General features: G+C 39.5%; 1 protein-coding gene across 9 annotated transcripts in view; it reads left to right on the top strand.

Annotated features, from left to right (window-relative positions):
• Nucleotides 1–22,147, top strand: part of CDON (cell adhesion associated, oncogene regulated) — a 101,909-nt gene that overhangs the window by 36,212 nt on the left and 43,550 nt on the right. For 8 of the 9 annotated variants that reach the window (XM_024255004.3, XM_024255006.3, XM_054525397.2 and 5 more), the window contains exons 2-10: nt 2,890–3,026; nt 4,908–5,180; nt 6,671–6,817; nt 7,971–8,114; nt 9,073–9,360; nt 10,915–11,184; nt 14,508–14,861; nt 19,139–19,437; nt 21,099–21,273. In XM_024255004.3, coding sequence (XP_024110772.1) covers nt 2,951–3,026; nt 4,908–5,180; nt 6,671–6,817; nt 7,971–8,114; nt 9,073–9,360; nt 10,915–11,184; nt 14,508–14,861; nt 19,139–19,437; nt 21,099–21,273 — 2,026 coding nt within the window. In that variant the 5' untranslated portion in view covers nt 2,890–2,950. The remainder of the gene's footprint in view (nt 1–2,889; nt 3,027–4,907; nt 5,181–6,670; nt 6,818–7,970; nt 8,115–9,072; nt 9,361–10,914; nt 11,185–14,507; nt 14,862–19,138; nt 19,438–21,098; nt 21,274–22,147) is intronic. The other variant, XM_054525399.2, reaches the window with a different exon arrangement.

Raw genomic sequence — 22,147 nt, 5'->3', positions numbered from 1 at the left:
TTAAAGGAGGTCAGCAAGAAAAAACTGGAAAAGCAGATTCATAACCTGACATCCATGAGCTAGAGAAACTTGAGTTTGCACCTTTTAGATTTTAGAGTACTTGGCATAGAGAAGGTGAGCAGATTCTGGGAGATACTATTTGATTTATTAAAAGCTGTACTTAAGGTGCCTTCCTCTGTATTACTACCTAATTTTATTAATGGTTAGCATTAACCTTTCTTTGCATAAATGAAAATGCACATAAAATTCTCATTTCTAAAATGTCATTAATGTAGCACTGTCATTAGATTTTGTTGTATTCTATAGTCGCAGGTCCAGTGTCTAGCCCTGGCTAAGCAGGAACATGGGGCAGGTTTCGCAGACATAGTAGCCTAGTCTAACATAGTGCCTGGCATATAGTAGGCACTTACTGTATTTTTTGTTGATTTTTAAAATTATACATATGAATGAATAAGTCAGTGAAGGAATAAACAATATAGCTAGAATATATTGTCTCAAACATCGATGAGAAGCAGAGTAAGATAAGACACCATCAGAAAGGACTACTGAAGGTCATTGGTGATATTGACAAGAGTGGTTTCAATGGAGAAAAGACAAAAGCATGATGGTGGCTCACGGTAGAATGGGAAGACAGGAAACAGCAGGCGCAGACAGTTCCTTCCAGGGTTCTGCTACACAAAGGCAGCAGAAAAACAGGGAGAATTGCTGAAGACAAATGGTAGTCAAGGGATGGTTTGTTTGTGGTGTGTGTGTGTGTGCATGTGTGTGTGTGTGTATTTTACTATAGAGACAGTATAGCACATTTGGTAAAACTAAAAAAGTTTCACAAAACCCAGCACTGGCAAGAATGTGAGCAAAAATCATTATCATATATTGCTGGTGGAAACAAAATCAGTACATATTTTTTGGAGGCAGTCTGCTATTTCTATCAAAAATCATTCACGCAACAAATACTGAATGCTTATCATATGCTAAGACTATCGTAAGAGGTGGGAATTGAGCAATTAAATATGTATACATAAAACTAAGTAACAGACAAAAAATGTATACCATATATTCAAGTAGGAGAGATGGACAATATAAAAGATAAATAAAACTAGTAAAACTAACAATGTCCATGCCATTCTCCAGATATGGCCACACTCTTCTTCTAGATCACACTCTTCTTCTAGAAATATTTCTTTTTCTTACCTTTTCAATTTATTTTTATTTTTTCTTGATATGGAGTCTGGCTCTGTTGCCCAGCCTGGAGTGCAGTGGCACGATCTTGGCTCACTGCAACCTCCACCTTCCAGGTTTGAGCGATTGTCCTGCCTCAGCCTCCCGAGTAGCTGGGATTACAGGTGCATGCCACCAGGCTCGGCTAATTTTTGTATTTTTAGTAGAACCGGGGTTTCACCATGTTGGCCAGGCTGGTTTCAAACTCCTGACCTCAAGTGATCCGCCTTTCTCAGCCTCCCAAAGTGCTGGGATTACAAATGTGAGCCACCGTGCCCAGCCTAGAAATATTTCTTATGTTCCCCCTGGACAAATAGATTTCTATTTCATTAACTACCTCTGCTGCGTGTCCTTGGCTACTTCCCGTCTCTAAAGGTTGGAGTAGTCCAAGGCTCTTCTGTTTTATCTCTTCTTCTCTCCTCAGTCCTCTAAACATATTTTCCTCAGAGAGAGCTCATCTAGTGCCAAAGTGTTCATACATTTAAGATCTACATTTCCAGCTCTGGCTTCTTCATACAGCTCCACACTCACACATGCAACTGTTGACTTGACAGTAGTACTTGGATGTCTAATAGATAGCTTAGACTTACCTTGGCCAAAACAGAACCAGTGATGAACCCTCTCTTCTGTCTCTCCTTCTCTAGTCTTCCCCATTTCAGTAAACAGGGCTATTATTTATTTTGTGTCACCAAAACCCAAGAGTTATCCTTCACACACCTCTGTCCCACACTCTATATCCAAGCCTTTGACATGTCCTATTGGGTTGACCTTTATAATAAATTCTGAATCCAACTACTTTTCTCCACCTCCATGATTGACTCACTGCTCTAACCACTGTGTCCTCATCTGTCTCCAGGGTGGTTACAGTATATCCTGCTTAGTCTCCCTTTTCCACTTCAGCCAGTGATCTTTTTAAAGCATAAATAAAATTACATCATTCCCCTTCTCTTTGTCCTCTAAGGGTTTGCTCTTGCGTTTAGAATAAATCCCACAATCTTTACTATGGCCTTCAAAGCTGAATGTGATCTGGTCCAGCCTTCCTCTCTGGCTTCATCCATTACTATCCTTTTCTTGGCTTATCCCACTCTCACAATAGTGCCAAGCCCAATCCCAACACAGGCCTGACCTTGATATTCTCTGTGCTTGATCAATCCATGAGCCAGGAGTCCTCCATCTGAAAAAAGGGACAAAATCCAGTAGTACCTATCTCACAGGGTTGTTGTGAAGATTAAATTCGTGTATTAAAGCACCGAAATGGTGTCTGGCACATAGTAAGCACTACGTAAATGTTAGCCATTATTTTGTTGTTTTCCTTATAGTTACTATTTTAGGGGATGTGGAGGAGGAATACATGTTGGTTGCGTTGAGTTTTATATGTTTGTGAGATGTGTAAGTAGAAATGCATTATAGGCAGTTGAATGTATTCATTCGGAGTGATTAGTTCTGTGTAGTAAGACTTATCCTAGGACCTTGGAAGAATGAGCAAAACTTCTAGCTCTAGTGTCTAGAGATCAGTCTGTGAATTGGGAAGATCTGGATCGTTAAGTGCCTAGTATTTGATGTACTCTACACAGAGCTTTCAAAAGAGATGTCCGCCATCATGCTCACAACTCCAGCTGCTCAGACGAAAGATTTCAATGGTTTAGATTTTCTTTCCTTTTTCTTTTTTAGTGAACCAAGGCCTGGGTTTTGCTCTGGAAGCCTGTCCTGCCTGCTTCTGTAATCTGGCGCTATGCATCCGGATCTTGGACCCTTACGTACACTGCTGTATGTTACTCTTATAATTCTGTGCTCTTCTGTGAGTTCAGGTAAGAGTAGAAGAATTGGGGAGGGGGTGGTTTGGCCTTTACTCATCTTAATCCTATAAAACATAAATTTGTACTTCAATGCTTTGTGGTAATGGTGGTATCTAAAGATGTTTCTAAGATTGGTTTAGCCAACTACGTGATTTAAAAACTGGATAAATTAAGCAATTTAAGGATCTCTTGGTAGTGCTTTGGGCATTAGCGGGCCTTCCTGTCCTGACCCTTGTAATTTATCCCTTTTGTTTTTTTTAAAAAATACATATTTTCCAATCATGCTTTTTTAAAATAAGGGGATATGTTACTAATTTCTGAATTTGGAAAGAACAGGAATAAAACACGGACTAAATATACCAAAGAGAAGTTTTAGAGTCAGCATGATACTATGTTCAATTGGGAGTGAGAGAACTTGGTTCAAATCCCAGGTCTGCCACTTTCTCTTATGACCTTGCCTGATTTGTTGTCTACCTCTTTGGGTTACTGAGAAGCATAAATGTGTTTGTTGTTAAATGTGTATGTAAGCCCCATGCCTAAGACATGGTTCACGTGCATTTCTTTTTATTTTAGACTTGTGTAAAGATGAATATATAAGTAGATACAAATACAGTGATGTTTATTCATTGAGTACTGTTTATTTTTAATATCTGCTAAAAATACTGTATAGATGTATTAAATTTAATAAGGGGAAAACTGGTTTTGTGGTTTTATTTCTGTTTCGCTAAACAACCACCCCAGATTCAGCCAAAAGAGATACTTCCCCTTAACTTCATTTCTGAGTAAATATTCTATAGAAGTAGATTCAGCAATTTATTGATTTTTTTCTCTTAAGTGTTTTATTCCACCAAATTAACAACTATTTCTTCCCCCTTCCCACTCTCGGGTTGGAACAGAAGGATCTGCATGCATACTTTAGTGCGAGAACACCCCGCCTTCCCATGTTCCTGGAGTAATAGAAATCACAGACGAAACAATTTCAAATCCCAAATAAAAACACTAAGCCCTATGTTTAAGAAAGGATAGCCTTTGTATTTCAGTTGTGGCTTCGTAACTTTCTATTTCTGTTTTCTTAAAACTGAAACATTATTTTATATTGAAGGGAAGTAGTAAGGAAGTACCACAGCCCTCATTTGTAGAAAAACTTGCTCTCGTAAATCAAATCCTGTTGGTGAAATAGGGGAGAATTATTTTTATTTGGAAAGTCATCTTCACTTTTTCAGGTTCTTAACTTCCAATTCTTCCAAGTCACTTTATTAAAAGAGGTGTTTGCCATTTCCTTCTTTCTTTCTTTTTTTTTTTTTTTTTGAGACAGGATCTCCTGCTGTCACCCAGGCTGGAGTGCAGTGGTGCAGTCATAGCTCACTGCAGCCTCCACCTCCTCGGCTCAAGCAATCCTCCCACCTCAGCCTCTGGAGTAGTTAGAACTACAGGTGTACACCACCACATTGGCTAATTTTTATATTTTTTGTAGAGACAGGGTTTTGCCATGTTGCCCAGGTTGGTCTTGATCTCCTGAGCTCAAGGATTCACCCGCCTTGGCCTCCCAAAGTGCTGGGATTATAGGCGGGGGCCCCAGGGCCCAGCCAGCTGCACTTTGCTATTTCTTATTAATCGGATTGGTATTGTATCTGATTTATATCATCAGCATTCTTGTCTTTTGTACCCTAATTGTTAGGTCCTAGGCTAACATGTTGCTCTTTTTTACTTCCAACAAATAGGCTTATAAGAATTTTGCTAGAACTTTTACAAGCATCAAGAACCATAACATATATAAAATAAGAGATTCCCTTTAGTTATAAAGATACAGATGAAATGTGTTTAATGTAAACTTCTTTCTCTCTCCTCTTATTTCCCTTGCTTTCTTTGCATATGGGGAATATTCCCTTGTAGACTTGGCACCTTATTTTACTTCTGAGCCACTCTCTGCCGTCCAGAAACTTGGTGGACCTGTAGTACTACATTGTTCTGCTAAACCTGTGACCACTCGTATCTCATGGTTGCATAATGGAAAAAAATTGGATGGAAACCTGGAACATATTAAGATTCATCAGGGGACTTTGACAATTCTTTCTCTCAACTCCTCCCTCTTGGGTTACTACCAGTGCCTTGCCAACAATAGCATCGGTGCCATTGTGAGTGGCCCTGCGACAGTATCTGCAGCAGGTGAGTTTAATTTTGTCCTTGTTAGGTATGGGTTTTCTTGAAATTACTGTTAGTGCTTGCATTTCTGAAGAGGGGAAAGACCATGGGCTTTGGTGTAAAGCATATAGGAGTTTTTATCTCAGCCTTGACTCTTGCTGTGAGTATAACTTGTGCAAGTGCACTTAGACCTCTGTGAGCCTGGCCTCATGTCCTCATCAGTAACAATGATATGGAAATGATTTTTTTAAAGTTACACAGTTAGGACAGTTTTTTTTTTCTTTATAATCTCTGCAGCTTTGCCAGGGAAGGACACTTTTCTAATGTGAATTCTGAACAATTTCTTTGTGAGTACTTGATATCATTAACAACAAAAGCTGTTGTCTACTCTGACACTTACTTATTTCCTGGAGTCCTTTGTCTTTCTTTCACATCTAATCGTTTTATTTGCCTTGATTACTGAGTGATTTTAATGTATTTAATTGAAGCCATGGTTAAAAAGTAGGAAAAAAGTAACTGTAAAGAAAGGAATGTTGAATATGGAACTTACGGAAAATCTGGAATGCGTGGTTTTTCTTAGTAAGTTGGAGCCATCTGCCTTTCAAACGGTGATAGCTTCCAGTAATGGAAAACGTCTTTGTAAGGGCACCCCTATTTACAGAACAAATCTGGATTCCCCAGGAGTAGTGAGTTTGTCATAACTGAGAAGAGTAAATGTTTTTGTAGAGCTGTGACCCATGGACAGCTGTAAGCCACACACTGGAGGGCTGAATTCCTCGTGGCAGGCTGCTGAGTGCTTTGACCCCTGGAGATCGTAGAGTTCCCCCGCAGGCTCCATCCGTAGTGAACTGAGACTGAGAGGAATTGAAACCAAGTTAGTAGATTCAGATAATCTAAATAATGATATCCTTCCTTATTTTTCTGATGTCCTAGGTTCATTCCAGAAATCATTTTATTGCAGTGTGAATAGCTACAAACAGATTAAAGATCCGTAGGGAAAGTGAGTTTTGATGGGGCACTGGATTGAAAAGGATTTATCTTGACTGAATGGGAATAATTATGCTTTATAGTTCTAGATGTCTTAGGAGCAGTTTATGTTTATTCCCTAGAAGCAGTGACTTATGAAAAAGGGTGCCATGACTTAGGTCTTAGCCCTCAACCATGCATATCTGCCCCAGCTGCTTTCTTTTTTCTTTTCTTTTCTTTTTTTCTTTTTTTTTTTTTCTTGAGACAGGGTCTCACTCTGTTACCCAGGCTGGAGTGCAGTGGCACGATCTTGGCTCACTGCAGCCTGAACCTCCTGGGCTCAAGCGATCCTCCTACCTCAGCCTCCAGAGTAGCTTGCCCCAGCTGCTTTCTGAGATGAAAAGATCATGCAGCCCTTTGGACTGGGGTCAGCTGCCACAAAAGGCCATGCTGCAGATGTTGTTTCTAATTTTTAAATTTCCTTTGGGAAAAAGAATTCAAATTTGCATTTATTTATTTATTTATTTATGTTTCCTTATATATTTCAGTTCTTGGTGATTTTGGTTCATCCACAAAGCATGTTATTACAGCAGAAGAAAAAAGTGCTGGTTTCATTGGCTGCAGGGTACCAGAGAGTAACCCCAAAGCTGAGGTGCGCTATAAAATCCGAGGAAAATGGCTGAAACATTCCACAGGTGAGACCTTTTGTGAAAAGCTGGTGGTGGCACACACAGAACAAATGTTCATTAAATAAGCTGCTTCTAAGCTCTGTGTGCTAGGGATGAACTGTGGATACAAGAAGGCATGAGTGGAGATGACTAAAACAAATGGTTACAATATATAAATAATTACGGCCCCATACCCTGAGGCCTCACTCCCTCAGTTCCTTCAGACCCCCATCAGATTTCACTTCCTTGGAAAAGATAGCCCTCATGGTCCTATCTAAAATAATATACCTGGTGCTCTCTGGCCCCTTTATTTAGTTTTGCTTTTCTTCATAGAATTGATCACACCTGATACTGTGTTATTCATATTTCTGTTAGTTTATTATTGTGTGTCTTTTCCTCTGACCTCCACACATACCCCTACTGGAATGCCGGCTGCATGCATGCAGGGTTTTTGTCTGCTCTTTTCCTTGCCGTAGCACTTGTGTCTGGCCATTGTTGGCAGAAAGTAGCCCCTTAATATGTATTTGTGGAAAAAAAATGAATGACTAGACGGTGCAGGAACACCATGTGGCCAGTGCTGTAGGTAGAGGTTTGCCAAAGTCGAAGCATGTTTCTTGTGCTTTGAGATTCACTGTCATTGAAATGCTTCTGCTGGGTTTGATTTGCTATGCTAGTTCTGTTGACTTTTTTTTCTATTCTGCCTTGACTTTCCCTTTCCTTCATTTAAGAAATTTTCCTTGATTGCTTCTTTGCCACTAATCTCATGTCTAAATGTAATGCAGGCTGGCTGGTGGCTCACGCCTGTAATCCCAGCACTTTGGGAAGTTGAGGCAGGAAGATCACTTGAAGCCAGGAGTTCAAGACTAGCCTGGGCAATATAGTGAGACCCCATCTCTACAAAAAATTTAAAAATTAACTGGGTGTGGTGGCGTGCACCTGTAGTCCCAGCTACTCGGGAGGCTTAGGTGGCAGGACCGATTGAGTCCAGGAGTTCCAGGCTGTAGCGAGCCGTACTTATGCCACTGTACTACAGCCTAGGTGACAGAATGAGACCCCCCATCTCTAAAATAAAATAAAATAAGATGGAATAAAGCATAATGATCAACCTTTGTGAGTTTTAGTTGTGCTGTGGTGTCCTTCATAAAGGGAGAGGCCTAATTGCACTCCCTTCCTTCCTCAGAGAATTACTTAATCCTTCCATCAGGAAATCTTCAGATTTTGAATGTATCCTTAGAGGACAAGGGATCATACAAATGTGCAGCTTATAATCCTGTCACACATCAATTAAAAGTTGAACCTATTGGCCGAAAGCTCCTTGTGAGTCGTAAGTATTTGGGAGAATAATGGTAACTGGAAGAGGAAGAGTCCTCATAAAAAGTTGGGCAATGATAGTTCATTTTTTTTCAAATCCTGTTTGTTTATCATAAAAAGCCTTACCAAAAAAGTAAATACAGGCTGGGTGTGGTGGGTCACCCCTGTCTCAGCACTTTGGGAGGCTGAGGCAGGTGGATCACCTGAGGTCAGGAGTTTGAGACCAGCCTGACCATCATGGCGAAACTCTGTCTCTACTAAAAATACAAAAATTAGCCGGGTGTGGCAGCAAGTGCCTGTAATCCCAGCTACTTGGGAGGCTGAGGCAGTAGAATCGCTTGAATGTGGGAGGCAGAGGTTGCAGTGAGCTGAGATTGCGCCACTGCACTCCAGCCTGGGTGACAGAATGAGACTGTGTCTTAAAAAAAAAAAAAAGTGAATACATTAATGCATTATAGAAGAGTACCGTACATGCTTTAAAAATGTAACTTACAGAAGGGAATTTTGGCCAAGGTGGCAGAGTGAATACATGTGGAGAATTTTGCCCTTTGTTCAAACAAGAAGAAATAGAGGAGATACAACTTTATAGTAGTGGTCATTAAATTGATGTCTGTGAATTTTGAAAAAAACAAAAAAGAGATATGTCTGTCCTCTTTCTTTCAGATGTAATGAAAATCACTGTTGATTTTTAGGTTATGGCAGTTGAGTTGAGGTAGCACCAATAGTTAGAGCATAGTAGAGGCATGGCTTCTGAACTTGTTGGGAATTCTGCATTTCCGAACTGCCAATTCAGAAGTAGCCCTAAAGGACCACAAAAATCTTTTAATCCTCAACTAAAAAGGATTCAACTGCGAAATAGGACCTTGTAGTATAAAGAATACTTGGGAAAATGGTGATGCCCACAGCTTTGCTAAGCAAGAGATTAGAAGTGAAGACTTACTAATAATCTCTCGTCTCCTTTCCTTTTCCAGGTCCTTCTTCAGATGATTTTCACATTCTTCACCCCACCCATTCACAGGCATTAGCTGTTCTTTCTCGTAGCCCCGTAACCTTGGAGTGTGTGGTGAGTGGGGTCCCGGCTCCTCAAGTGTATTGGCTAAAGGACGGGCAGGACATTGCACCAGGAAGCAACTGGAGAAGGTTGTATTCTCATCTTGCCACAGATAGCATTGACCCAGCGGACTCCGGAAACTATTCCTGCATGGCGGGAAACAAGTCTGGAGATGTTAAATATGTGACTTACATGGTTAATGTACTTGGTAAGATGTTAGTTTTTAATTTTTTTCAAATGAAGCCATTTTTCTGGTCTGATATCTGAAGGAAAAATCTACTTGTGAAATTGAAATAGGGAATATCTAGAAATATCTATACCCTAGCCAGAACAAGTTTCATTTTTATAATGGACTACTGAATTAGGCCATTTTTCTGGGTGGCATAGAGCATTTCACATGGAATATTCTTAGGAACCTCACCCCCAACCTCGTTGTACAATAGAGAGATTATTCTCCCTTCTTTGTAACCTGGAGGAAAAAACTGGAAATCAGGAGAATGGAAGAATCTAGCCTATATCTGTGTGTAGTATCCAGTAGTAGTAACTAAGACAGAGTACTGATGAGAAAATGTCAGGCCAGGCACGGTAACTCACACTTTGGGAGGCTGAGGAGGGCAGAATACTTGAGCCCAGGAGTCCAAAACTATCTTGGGCAATATGGCGAAACCCCATCTCTACCAAAAATACAAAAATTAGCTGGGTGTGGTGGCACAGGCTTGTAATCCCAGCTACTTGGGAGGCTGAGGTGGGAGGGTGGTTTGAACCCCAGAGGTGGAAGTTGCAGTGAGCTGAGATCATGCCATCGCACTCCAGTCTGGGCGACGGAGCCAGACCCTGTCTCAAAAAGGAAAATGTCATCTCAAAAAGAAATCAATCTATTTAATTTAATTTTCTTTTTTTGGATGCTCTTACCAATGCCTGGGTGATAAAATTGAATTATTTCCACCCACATTTCTATGTATACTTTATTTCAAAGCTATTCCTTTGTTTCTAACCAGCTACCTACCTCACTATCGTGTAGCTGCAGAAAATGTTTTCCTTTATTGAAACAGATTTTCATGAAAAAAAAAGGTGGAAAGTGGTTTCATAGTGAATAAAATTTTGTAAACTCTTTGCATGTATTTATAATATTTATAACCGTGGCCTGCTATAGGGTAGCAACACTGGAATTAACATAAGTGTATGACAAGTGGGCTTTGGAATTCAGTGATTACGACTGGATTAATGTGCATAATTCAGACTTAGGCTACAAATTCTGATAAATGATTTACTTTTGGGTAATAAGTGACTTTAAGGATCCCTAAATGAAGTTTTTTTGTTTTTGCCTATTATACATCTAACCTCAAAGTTGAATTGACCATAAAAATAATTTAACCTCTGAGTAAAACATTCTTCTGTTTTGGCTCCTGTTTAGTGTGAAATCCAGGGAAATTGTATTTCAAACTAATCACCTGAAATAAATGCTAAGAGAAGCCCAGGATTAGAAACTATTTGTATATATGTGTGTATTGGCATATGTTGTGGGGAGTTAAGTGGGTGGAGTAATCTATGAAAGGAGACTATATCTTATTAGTAACATATGGTTTATCCTATTAGTGGAACATTTCTAATTTTCTTGATTACCACAGAAGACAGAAGAATGTGAATAAACAATGCAACTTTGTTTCAACTGGTTATTGGTAGAGAGATTTTTATCACTTGAGTGATAATTTAAGAAGTACATTTTGAGGGCTAGAGTTTAATTTGTGTGTTTTATTTTCAGAACATGCTTCCATTTCTAAAGGACTACAGGATCAGATAACGTCTCTGGGTGCCACAGTACACTTTACCTGTGACGTTCGTGGGAACCCAGCCCCCAACTGTACCTGGTTTCACAATGCACAGCCTATTCATCCTTCCGCACGACATCTAACTGCAGGAAACGGACTGAAAATCAGTGGGGTTACCGTGGAAGATGTTGGGATGTATCAGTGTGTAGCAGATAATGGGATTGGATTTATGCACTCTACTGGAAGACTTGAAATTGAAAATGGTAGGCTTTTAGGTCATGCCAGTCATAAGAACTTTTATTTTACAGATGGGCTTTTGTTGTGGTCAAAAATGAAATTATTTTTACTAAAAGAAAATAACCCTAGCACCGTACAAGAACGGTGTTCATTTTCCATGTTCCTGGCTAGTGACAGGTAGGCATTTCCATGAAGAAGTAATCTTATTTAATCAAGCTCATTAAAAAAAGTTTTTAAAACATTTTCAACAGATTCTGCATACTTTAAAAATCTATATGGTACAATCTCTGTCTTACTCTTCTTCCTAGACAGTCAGTTCCTCTCTTTAGAAATAATTAGTTTTGTCAGTTTCTTGAGCAGCCTTGTATGTAGTGCACATACAAGTGGTTTCACACAACATGAGAGAGTGTGTGTGCATTTTATAACAATATCTGTTTTTGGTTTTTTTTACCTAAATAGTGGTAGCATTCTTTACCATAAATTTTTTACTTAACATGTTGGGATATCTTCTCATATGGTACATAAAAAGTATTTTCATCCCTTTTTAAAAAGTTGCTGCTTAGTGGTCACAACTTGCAAAGAAAATGAGGGGCCAGATGATTTTATGGAGGTTCTACCAAACTTCAAAGTGATAGACCATTTCAAATATTATACAGACTGTTCCAGAGAAGAGGAAAAGATGGAAACTCTCCCGTCTTGATTCCAGAACCACAATAAGATAGTGCAAGAAAGGAAAATCAAAGGCCAATCTCATTTATGAGCATAGGTGTAAAAGTCCTAAATAATATATTAGCAAGCCAGGACAGTGTAAAAAAGAAAATACGTCATTTCCAAACAGTTATCCCAGGAATCCACTTGAAAATGTAGAGTGTCATTCACCCTATTTACTGAATAAAGGAGAAAAACAATATGATTATCTCACTAGAGATGGAAAAACACTGGACGTATTTAAGTATCCATGTTAGACACTTAGTAAAGTAGAAATAGCGTTGAACTTTCTCAATAAAGAGTGTCTAACAAGGACTTACAGGAAACATTGCATTTAATGGTGAAATATAAGAAGCACTCCCTTTGAAAATGTCTTCTGACCATCATTATACTAGAGACCCTAAGCAGCACAGAAAGACATGAGAAAGAAGGAAAGACCCCAGATTGTTGTTCATTTGCAGCCGGATATGATTGTTAACATGGACTATCCCAAATAGTTTGCTGGCCATTATGATGGCTGTTGTATGTCCTATTATGACCTATTATGATAAATAATAGCATTTAGCAAGGTGGATGGATGAAGACCAGTGAACAAAAATCAGTTGCCTTGGCCAGGTGCGGTGGCTCACGCCTGTAATCCTAGCACTTTTGGAGGTCGAGGTGGGTGGATTGCCTGAGCTCAGGAGTTCAAGACCAGCCTGGGCAACACGGTGAAACCCCGTCTCTACTAAAATACAAAAAGAAAAAAAAAAAAAAAAAGCCAGGCATGGCGGGGTGAACCTGTAGTCCCAGCTACTCAGGATGCTGAGGCAGGAGAATTTCTAGAACCCGGGAGGTGGAGATTGCAGTGAGCTGAGATCGCACCACTGCACTCCAGCCTGGGCGACAGAGTGAGACTACATCTCTTAAAAAAAAAAAAAATCAGTTGCCTTTCTGTATACCAGCAACAAACAGAAAGTATAATTTAAAAACCACCTTTTTTATATCACAGCAGTAAAGCACAGCCAGTTATATAGGAAGATATATCAGTTCCTCAATATTATATATTGTAATCAGTATTATATAGTTATCTGGTCTTTCTAAAAATTTTCTGTGGATTTATGCAATTCTAATTAAAATCCCATCATAATATTTTAAGGACCTTGACAAACTGATTCTAAAATTTATATGCATAACCCAAGGCCCAAGAATGGCAAAGACACTCTAAAGGAAGGAGAAAAAGAACATGGGAGACTTTCCTTAAACATCTAAAATATCTGTAGTAATTAAGAAAATATTATATTGGTACAGAAACAGATAGACTCTTGGAACAAGACAGAGACTTTCAAAAAGACATTTGCATGTAAGGGCTTGACTGAGCCGGCATTGCAGATCAGCAGGGAGGAGACCCATTTCGCATTTTGATGTGGGATAATTGTTATCAGCATGGAGGTAAAAGTGAAACTCAGTGTCTTACTCACATTGTATAAAAGATACATTCTCAGTGGATTAAAGATCTAAATATGAAAGACAAGATGAAAAAAGTTTGCAAGAAAACATTGAAGGATGTATGATCTGTGGGTAAAACTTTTTAATAAGACATTTTAAAAGGCTCATTTTAAAAGATGACCACATTGAAATGAAAACATCTTCCTAATAGATACTGTTAAAAACTGAAAATAAAAGCAGTACATTAGGAAGGAGATACTAGTCACATACATACCTAAACAAAGGAACAGAATCTAGTATATACAGAGAACTCCGAATCACTGCAGAGAAGATTCACGACCCACTTGAAAAACTGACAAAGGCATTTCACAGAGGAGGAAAATTAATAATGTCACATAATCACATGCAAAGATGTTCAGCCTCATTAGACCTCAGGAAAATGCATGTTCTGATCAGTGAGATAGCATTTTACACTCAGTAGCTTGGCAAAAATCCAGAAATCCGATATCAGTTGTTGGTTGGTTTTGTCAGACATGGGAAGGAGGACTGGAGAAAAAGACAGACATGCTAGAGAAAATGTCATTTACTTTGATCAATATTCCATTGTAAGCTCTCTTCAAAATACCTCCAGAGAATACCAGGACCAAAAGGAAAGATTCGGTGCCACTTTAATTTAGAAACAAAAATGCTGTTCATGCCTATGGGAAAAAAAATACAGGTATCATCAGTATCAACTTTTATTCAGAACAGGTTTTTTTCTCCCAGGCTTTTTATAATCAGATTCCTGCCTCCCTTCCCACCCTACCCCACAAAATTGACCATTTTCTTGAAGGAAAATTGTCTACTTTTATACTTATTTACACATTTTTCCTGTTAAGGTCTGAGGTTTCAACCTCCTATGTTCTATATCTGCAGTGGTCAAATATGTGTAGTGTACCTTCAGAAAACTCTCAAAAGATTACTTTATATATATTCCTTTCTTTCTGAAGGACAGGAAATTTACGTAGGAAATGTTTAGGAGCCCACAGCTATGAAACAACTCTACCATTTATTGACAGTTTTACTTGGTAAAAGTTGAGAAGGGAACTAACAAGGAGGTAGCTATCTTGGTTTTAATCATTACTCCCACATTTACGTGATAGGATGAAATTGTTTTGCATCGTAGATACTCCAATGTTCTTAATTTTTCATATGTGAATTACTTTTTTAATAGACAGTGGATTCAAGCCAGTTATAATTACGGCACCAGTAAGTGCAAAGGTGGCAGACGGAGACTTTGTCACTCTGTCCTGCAATGCCAGTGGGCTGCCGGTTCCGGTCATTCGTTGGTATGACAGCCATGGATTGATAACCAGCCATCCATCTCAAGTCCTGAGATCGAAATCCCGAAAATCACAGTTATCAAGACCTGAGGGCTTGAACCTGGAGCCTGTGTACTTCATCATGTCCCAAGCTGGTGCAAGCTCTCTCCATATTCAGGATGTGACTCAGGAACATGCAGGGAAATACATCTGCGAAGCTACAAATGAACATGGTACCACACAGGCAGAAGCATCTCTCATGGTTGGTGAGTTGCCATTATTATTTATTTTTAGTTGAGTAATTTCCTTTTATAAGAGAAGATAACGTGATTTGAAATATGTTATTTTAATGAATCCAGCAATCTCTCTCTATTTTTTCCTGATGACAGTGAAATGTAGAACTGTATTTCTTGGTATTTAGTCTTATGTGAATCACATGAATTTTGGTCTCTGTTTCTGCTGTGTTTGTTAAGATTGTAGGTGCAATATAGAAAGCTCTCATTTGGGAGCAGGCCCAGAATATAACCTGTCTTTGAGATTAATGCTTTTGGTTTTCTAAGCTACCGAAAATGATATTGCAGACATTTTTTATGCCCTTGGTAACTACAGTATTGGGTCTGAAAGACTGGCCTTCGTTGAGAATGTGGAGTTGTGGTACTATTAAGTAATACCTGTATGTATATATTCCCTGTGTCTTAGCCAAAGTTATTTTCTAATGTATGTATATATTCCCTGTATCTTATCCAAAGTTATTTTCTAATGGGATGCATAATATTAATTCTTCATATTGTACTGATTTTTTGTGATGATGACTTAAAAACTATATATGATTTTTGATGTACTGGTATATAGACTATTAATATTCATGAAAGTGGACTCAAACTTGACTTAATTCAAATTCAGACCTTCCATCAGTAGGCATTTAGAGCAGCTTTCCCCAACAACTAGTCAGTTGGGTATAGATTGTCACCTTATTTGTCTTGTGAGAGGCCCAGCATCAAAGGCAGTACTGCCTTTAGTCTTGGGTAACTGAGGTCTCTGACCCTGGCCTCTGCTTTAAGGGGCTTAGCGTGGCACTCTTCTGCCTGGGACCGTGGTCCCACAGGTCAAAGAGCCCATAGGGTCGAGGAGCAGTGCTTATGCTGAGCTCAGAGCCCACGTTCCTCCTTCTAGACAGGTCTGGGGATCCATCATTTCCTGCTTTAGTGAGTTCACAGTCTGGTCCCCACAGTTTCTTTCCCATGGCCCATCCACCACAGTCTGGACCGCACGACCAGTGTGTGGGCACCCTTAGCCAGAGCAGTGGCCAGCGGGGGGTCCTTGGCAGAGGAGTGATGGTTGAAATAAAAAAGAATTTGTATGTGCACATATGATTTCCTGTCACATGCGAACAAGGATGCCCTTGCTCTGAATGAAGCTGGAGGCGGAGAAGTGGAGACCAGGGACTTCCCCTTATCCTCTTGTGCATGTGGAGGCTGAGCACGTGAGCTGTGTCAGAATCCTGGCTCTGCCACTTAGCAGCTTTGTAACCCGAGGGCAGATCACTGCACTTCTCTGTTCTGTTTCCTCATCTGTGTAACAGGTATAGTGAAGGTGCCCCACTCATAGGGTTGATGTGAGAATCCAAGGAGTTAATGCATAGTAAGTGCTTAGAATGGTGTCTGGCAATAGAAAGCCCTCCACTGATACTAAGTATAAAGTTATGATTTTTACTGTCTAATTATTGTTAAATTATAGTGATCTCTTGTGGCAGCGTTAAGGGAAGGAAGAAATAGTTACTGATTGTAGAAACATTGAGAATCCTTAAATGAAGAAAGTAGTCCAGTGTTACATAAATTTGCACCTATGAATGAATATGTGTGTGTGTTTATATTTCTATTCCTCTAGGCAAAAATAAGAGTGGCTCTGCTCGAAATTGTTAACTGCATGACAGGTGTAGTTGCAGGAGCTCCTTGGGTAGAATTTAGCTGAAGGGATTATGTGAATACAGGGCGTAGAGAGACAGATGTCATAGTTATGGCTGATGGAACTAGATATTTTGTCTAACTTCCTCACCTTAAATATGAGAAATCGGAAGCCCTTTGAGGTTATGTGAACTAACTTTAGAAGATCTTTAAGATTCCCCTGTGCTCCAGGATTTTATGTCTTGATAAATACTACTTTTATGTATGGTAACCCCATCAGCTATATTCTACCAAAGAGGTCCTACATTGTCTTTTTTAAATTTTCTAGTATAATTATTAAGATCCAACTGAGTTTATTAAAACTCAAAACAATACATAACAACTCACTTCTTTGCATAGGAATCTGAGCCTTATGAAATTCTAGCATCCTGACAAGTCATTTACTTCGACTGCTGTACTGTAAAGGGGAGAGCAAGCTAGGTTGCAGAAAGAACTCTCTCCCCAGCCTTTTGTTTTTTCCAGAGACCTTGGGTTTTTGAGGTCCTGGATGTACAAATATTTGTAGAGTGTGTGGTACTGTTTAAAACTATAGTGGGAGTTGGTGTGGGTTTCCTAAATAGTTTGGGTTGTGAGTTGCTGGCAGCAGCGGTCACAGATATGGTTGTACTCCCTCCCTATTTAATTAGTTTCCACTTAGAGTCATTAAATTTATTTACATTGCCATAGTTGCATCAATCTCTTTTCCGATTCAGAAAAACATTCCACCTTAAAAGATGCTAGATACCTGTTACCCATTTCATAGAGTTCTTAAGTTGAGATAATACATGCAGAAACACTGGGGAAGTACTGGTAAGGTCTTTTCAGTTGTATTGAGCGTATCTCCGAAGTGCCCAGATTATATCATTGAAACAGAAGAAGAAAGTTAATTGAATCCCCCTTTTAATAAAAGTTCTGGAGAGGTCTCATTGCATCTTAAGTCTCACAGAAATGGAATTTTGATACTCAGACGTGGAGAAGCTGCAGCATAACGTTTTTCTCATGCTTCTGTATGAGGCATGTGGCATTTAAACTCTTTTACAGCCAGATCCCACTTCCCAGTGGAAAGCTGCCCGGTGGATCCACTAAACTTCTAATGATAAAAAGGTCCTTCTCCACTACCTCAAGCCACAGTTAATTACCTCCACTTGCCGAGTCCGTCTCTCTGCATTAGCAGGCACCAGATCACACCCTGAACATCAGTCCACAGTCTGACTCACTAGATAAACACTGCTGTTCCAGGAGCAATATTTTGAAGTTGTGTCAGTGAACTTAACTGGTTTTCTTCTACATTATTTCCTCACTAGCTTCTTGTTTTCTCTGATGGAGGATGCTTCTGGGACACCCTTTCTCTCTTTTAAACTAACAGAGAACTAACCTTACACCGTTAGTCCTGTTTTCTGTTGGTTCTCTACTGCAGTGCAGCCCTTCTCCCAAAAACACACCCATCTTTTACCAGGAATCTGACTTCATTTTGGAAATAAAAGTAGTATGTTGTTTCCTCTGCACTCTTCCTCCACAAAAGGAGTGAAAAATAGAATTTTCTGTTGCCAGTATTAATAGCACTTTAGAGAAACCAAGCTGTCACTCCTTAGGTTTTATTGTGCTGGCAGTATATTTGTTTTCGTAAATTGTTCTTTCTTATTACTTTTTTTTCACAGCAGCACCATTAACATTCTTCTGGCAGCCTTCACTTAGTCTCTCTGAACCTTAATTTCTTCATCTATAACATAGGAGTATTACCATCTACCTAAGAATGTTTGGAGAATTAAATGAGATTATGTTTATAAGATAGCTAGTACAATGCTTGGCACATAATATGTGCTCAGTAATTATCTTTGACTGTATGCAACCTATTTATTTTTTCAGTGAAAATAAATTATTTTTGTCTTCCTCTATATATTCTGTATGCTGTTAGTAGTAAGTGTTAAGGCTGCCTGCTTGTTTTGTCTTTTTTAAATTTTTTTAAGACAGGTGTAGTTGCAGGATCCCCTCAGGTAGAAGTTAGCTGGCCTATTGCCCAGGCTGGAGTGCAGTGGCATGATCATGGCTCACTGCAGCCTCAACCTTCCCAGGCTCAAGTGATCCTCCCACCTCAGCCTCCCAAGTAGCTGGGACTACAGGTATGCGCCACCACGCCTGGTTAATTTTGTTGTTTTTTGTAGAGATGGGTTTCACCATGTTGCTCAGGCTGGTCTCGAACTGGTGGGCTCAGGTGATCCACCCACCTTGGCCTCCCAAAGTGCTGGGATTACAGGTGTGAGCCACCATGCCCGGCCAGCTTGGAATCTTCTGAGGTTAAACTAGCAAATGATTATTACTAAAAAGAATACTCTTAGAGAACAAGGAAAAAATAAAAACATTTAACTGCTAAACTATTGCATCATATAATTTTTCAAGCAATTCATTTGCTCCACCATGAGAAAAGATTGCGATTAGAGGTTAAACGTTTCCATGAATTATAAATGGCAGTGTTACCCGTTTTAACTTCCAGGGCTCAAATTGTGCTAACAATATAAGTGAGGGCAGTCACGTCACAAACTGAGTAGAAGACACTGAAATGAGGAGTTTCTTCAAGCTGTCTCCTCTCTCTCTCCCTGCAGTTCCTTTTGAAACAAATACAAAAGCAGAGACAGCCACACTTCCTGATGCTGCTCAGAATGATGAAAGAAATAAGAGAGATGGTTCAGAAACTGGGTTACTGAGCTCATTTCCAGTGAAGGTCCATCCCAGTGCAGTAGAATCAGCACCAGAGAAAAATGCCAGCGGCATCTCTGTTCCTGACGCCCCCATTATACTGAGCCCCCCACAGACGCACACACCAGACACGTACAACCTGGTATGGAGGGCAGGCAAGGATGGTGGGCTGCCCATCAATGCTTACTTTGTGAAGTATCGAAAGGTAATGTCTTGTCGTTTATCATCTTTCTCTGCTCACACCTGAACATTCTTTGTATGACACATATCGTTGCCTTTTCCATTTGTAGAGTGGCAGGAAACAGAACAAGAGTCTTCCAGACTGATGAGTTTGTCAGAGAGATCCCAGTCATGCTGGATTTACCAATCCTAGGAAAGCACTGAGAATGAAGTATAATTTCTCCCCAAATTGGAATTCTAGGAACCCAATGATGTCTTTACATGTTTATTCAAGTGTTTTAACCCTTCAAAATAAAGCTCTATAACCACTTTTAAAACACAAATTCCTTCCCTCTCTAAGGTAGTGGAATACCATTTATGTAGCAAATAAAGCAGTTTCTTATTAAAAACAACTGTTTGAACAGAGTCTCTGGCATAATTTATGCCAATTGTTTGCATTTCAAGTTTTTTGTTTTTTTTTTTTGAAACAGGGTTTTGCTCTTACTCAGGCTAGAGTACAGTGGTGTGATCTCATCTCACTGCAACTGCTGCCTCCCGGGTTCCAGCAATTCTTGTGCCTTAGCCTCCCAAGTAGCTGGGATTGCAGGCATGCACTACCACACCTGGCTAATTTTTTTGTATTTTTAGTAGAGGTGGGGTTTTGCCATATTAGCCAGACTGGTCTTGAACTCCTGACCTCAAGTGATCCACCACCTAATCCTCCCAAAGTGCTGGGATTACAGGCATGAGCCACTGTGCCCAGCTTCAAGTTGCCTTTTTAATTGTATTAAAGTCATACATTGTTTGGTCATTTTTGGTGGTAAACCTTGGGCCTCTCTCAGTTAACTCCTCAAATATTATTTTCCCCATGGGCTTGTGTTGGAGCAGAATGGAAAAGCTCCTCTCTGTTTAATGAGACCAGTAAATGAATGAAATGGGAGGGATGCATTCCATATTTAAAATCATTTTCTTTGTTCAAGAAATTTTAGTATACATTGTTGAATGGTAATGTTTTTAATGACTAGGAAAAATAACATGATGATATTTTAATATGATGATATTTTAAGGTTTATGTACTATTTCTAACCTAATGAATGATTCTAGATGAAGAAGTTTTGCTAGTAATCTCATCTACCCTAAAACCTCCATGCAATATTGTTTCTTGGTTCCATTAATCAAGAAATAACTGATTAGATCTTTTTATTTCCTCTAACACATATTGAACAGTGTCAAGACATGAAGCAAGAATGCTGGAAATATAGAATACATAATTATATAATTCATATACCTATAACATAATATCATCTTAATTTACCATATATCTATTATGTATATTATATAATTACCAGTGATACCTATTATTTTATACTTATTTTATTCTTCATTAGCCCAGGAAGAAAGAAGGTATTGTTTCCATTACAAGTAAAGGAAACAGAGTCTGGGAGGGCAGTAACTTGCTTGAGGCCCCACATTAGTGGTCAGATGCAGAGCCAGGAGTCTTTCTACAGTGAGAATTGCAGCGTTCTTGCAACAGATCTTCTATTTCTTAATATGAAGAAGTATTGTGTCTTTTTTACTTACCATGGTGTATTACTTCTTAAAACTCTTCTAGAATTAAATGAACCCTAGTTTTGATCAAATGTGACTGAAAGATTTCCTATCCTCCATCTCCTGCTTTTCTTTTCTGGTATGTTTTCTCTTGGGCAGCTGGACGATGGGGTTGGCATGGTGGGAAGCTGGCACACGGTTCGAGTCCCAGGAAGTGAAAATGAGCTCCATTTAGCTGAGCTGGAGCCATCTAGTCTTTATGAAGTCTTGATGGTAGCAAGAAACGCAGCAGGTGAAGGCCAACCTGCCATGCTTACCTTCCGAACCAGCAAAGGTGAGTGAGGGCTTCCTTTGGAGGAATGAGCCGGCTGCCCTGATGTCAATTTATTAGTAAGAATTATTTATGTATTTATTTTTTTGAGACGGAGTCTTGCTCTGTCACGCAGGCTGGAGTGCAGTAGCACAATCTCAGCTCACTGCGACCTCTGCCTCCCAGGTTCAAGCAGTTCTCCAGCCTCAGCCTCCTGAGTAGCTGTGACTACAGGCGCATGCCACCATGCCTGGCTAATTTTTCGTATTTTTAGTAGAGACAGGGTTTCACAGTGTTAGCCAGGATGGTCTCGATCTCCTGACCTCATGATCCGCCCACCTCAGCCTCCCAAAGTGCTGGGATTATAGGTGTGAGCCACTGTGCCCAACCAGAATTCTTTTGGATAGTAGAAATTCGTATATATAAATTCACTAAACGACCCTATTATAGCCTCCCCCTTCCATTTTGGGGTCACATTTACGTGGTTGTATTGTCCTATTCTATAGAATATTCCACAGATGTTTTTGAAAGCTTATATTATACAAGGCATTGAGGATAGATGATATAGGGAAAATGAAGATGGTCAAGATGAGATCCATCCCGACAGAGCTTATACTTTGATAAGAAAGCTAAGATGTGTAACTTAATACCAACTACCAGACAGTATTCAGTTCAGCTAATATTTATTGAATGCCTTTTACGTGTTAGGCAAGAAGCAAAATAGACAAAACTTGTGGCCTCATAGAGCTTACATTCTAGTTGAGAGAGACTTATACATAAGTTGTAAGTACATTAGAAGGTGTTAACAGAGATATAAGTTAGGAGGTGGATATAGGAAGTATATGGGATAGGAGTTGTTAACAGTTTAAGCAGGCGGCCAGAAAAGTCCTCAATGAGC

The sequence above is a fragment of the Pongo abelii genome, chromosome 9 (assembly GCF_028885655.2).
Source record: "Pongo abelii isolate AG06213 chromosome 9, NHGRI_mPonAbe1-v2.0_pri, whole genome shotgun sequence".
Taxonomy (NCBI): domain Eukaryota; kingdom Metazoa; phylum Chordata; class Mammalia; order Primates; family Hominidae; genus Pongo; species Pongo abelii.
Note: the sequence above shows the minus strand (reverse complement) of the source record. Positions and strands in the feature narration are given on the sequence as shown.